Genomic DNA, 2,094 nt, shown 5'->3' on the forward strand with positions numbered 1-2,094 from the left:
AATGCAGAGAGACTGGTTCGAACCTAGGACCTCTTGGCACAAGTGAGGAAGACTTCATCACTGTGCCACGTCTACCCTCCTTTTCTTTTACTTTTGTACCATGGCAATTTATTTTCATAGCGTCACAATTTTTCTTTTTTGCACCATGGCACATTTCAATTTTTTGAACACCATGGCAAATTTAAACACACTACGTCAATTTTGTTATCATGACACTCTTTTTTTTTACATTTTTATTCCTTCTTTTTTTTGCATCATATCATGAAAACACATTGGCAACTTAAGTTTGAATGACATTTTTCATGCATGCCATTTTTTTAGTTTTTGTTTTCTCTACTCTAAGTGCCTTTTTTTTGTAAATATAGTTTTTAAGCCATTTTTTCATCGGATCCATGCTGAACTTCATGGGATTTTTTAGTATAGAAATCATTGCTTTTATTTGTATTTTTGTTTTACGTATTTAAAGTCATGTACCTAAGGCTTCGTGTTCGCGCTACAAGAAGACCGAATGGAACGATCTCGTTCGATCGATAGCTTCTTTCCTGATGATGAACCTTTGGTGGGTGGTCGCCAGACCGAACGTCAGGTCAATATCGGCGTCCAAAAATTATCAAATTAACAAGTATAGTGTCAAATCCGAAAGCAATCTTATCCTGAATATGTCTGTCCGAATCAGATGCACGCACATATGCCACAACCAAGTCCACGCGATGTCCTAAACAGTGAGCTTAATTAGCAGGTGAGGCTGGTCCCCGGGTCGACGCCGAACTGCTGGCAGAACTGCTTGTAGAAGGCGACGCGGTCGTTGACGGCGCTGGGGTTCTTGCCGTTGCACTCGAGCGCGCCGTTGATGGCCCTGATGGTGGCGCCGAACCCCTGGCCGGAGACGATGATGTCGTGCACGCTGTTCATCCAGTACCAGAGCGCCGCTTGGAACGCCAGGACGGGGCTCCGCGCCACCGCGTCCGGGTCGTTGAGCCCGTCGAAGCCGAGGCTCTGCCCCGCCGCCCCGTAGTTGTAGTTCCACGAGATCTGCAGCGACCCGCGGCCGTAGTAGCCCTTCCCGGCGGCGCACGGCCACTCCGCGTTCGTCGGGTCGCAGTAGTTCTTGCTCGGCCCGTTGATCTCGTCGATGTAGCAGAACTCTGCAAATCATTTCGTAGTAGTACAAGCTCATCATGGTCAGGGCTCGGGGCTACATATATATATAAGCGTGGTGAACTGTCGGCGTGCGTGGTGAGCTTACTTATGGTCTCGTGGTTGACGTGGGCGAAGAAGGCGGCGATCTCGCGCTTGGAGTCGTCGTCGGAGCCGGTGCGGCCGAAAGCGGGGTAGCCGCCGAGCGCCGTGAGGAAGGCGTCGCGGGTGTAGAAGCCCTTGGCGGCGCAGTCGTCGGCGGCCTGGGCGACGAGCGCGCCGAAGAAGGCCGGCGTGACGATGGCGGGCACGGACACGTTGTTGGTGACGGGCACGGTGCAGGGGCCCGAGCGGCAGCCCGTGCCGCAGTACTCGCCGGTGGTGCCGCAGAACCCCCAGCGGCTGCAGCACTCGGTCGCGCCGCACCCGCAGTTCTGCGCGGCCGCCATGGTCGATGCCACTGCCAGGAGGAGGAAAGCCGCGGCGGCGCCGAGAGCCAGCACCCGCGCCATGGTTCGTTGCTGATGACCCGAGTTCGTTGCTCTGTGGCTAGCCCGTGTGATCGATGTCAAGCTTCCGACGGTTCGCTGCTGTTTATATAGGGTTCTCCGGATGGCCCGGGGGGAGTGACTGACGTGACCCCTTTGTGTGAGCGTCTGACCATTTTCTTCCAAGTCCAACGAGGGCTTGGTCAAACTGCAGTCGGCGCGTGCACGTTGCGAATTGGTACGTGAACGTCAACCGCGTCTACGTTTGCGAGCTTCACTCCAGCAGCGTACGCAGCTTGCGTTTCACGTTCTTTTTTTTCTATGATGAGCAGCCTGCGAGCCACAGACTCCCCAGCATCTAGAGAAGAGAATCGTCCTAAAAATAGGTCGGACTAGCCAAAATAAGCATCCGGCTGCTGCATTTTGCCGTGGAGGAGAGGGCGTCACGACTGCAATAGCAACCGGTTGC

The 2,094-nt window shown here is 53.8% G+C and overlaps 1 protein-coding gene across 1 annotated transcript; it reads right to left on the reverse strand.

Annotated features, from left to right (window-relative positions):
• Positions 1–591: 591 nt before the first annotated feature.
• On the reverse strand, positions 592–1,717 carry LOC125517671 (chitinase 6-like). The gene is made up of 2 exons (XM_048682880.1): positions 1,247–1,717; positions 592–1,145 (listed from the first exon to the last, which is right to left on the reverse strand). The coding sequence occupies exons 1-2, from the start codon at positions 1,647–1,649 to the stop codon at positions 733–735; spliced, it is 816 nt and encodes a 271-aa protein (XP_048538837.1). The 5' UTR covers positions 1,650–1,717; the 3' UTR covers positions 592–732.
• Positions 1,718–2,094: the final 377 nt, after the last annotated feature.

The sequence above is a fragment of the Triticum urartu genome, chromosome 6 (genome assembly GCF_003073215.2).
Source record: "Triticum urartu cultivar G1812 chromosome 6, Tu2.1, whole genome shotgun sequence".
Lineage (NCBI taxonomy): Eukaryota > Viridiplantae > Streptophyta > Magnoliopsida > Poales > Poaceae > Triticum > Triticum urartu.

Bases quoted from the DNA above. Each gene is read 5' to 3' on its own strand.
- LOC125517671 (XM_048682880.1), bottom strand. From the start codon at position 1,649: ATGGCGCGGGTGCTGGCTCTCGGCGCCGCCGCGGCTTTCCTCCTCCTG. The intron at 1,146-1,246 runs GTAAGCTCACCA...AATGATTTGCAG, and splicing joins CGTCAACCACGAGACCATAA to AGTTCTGCTACATCGACGAG.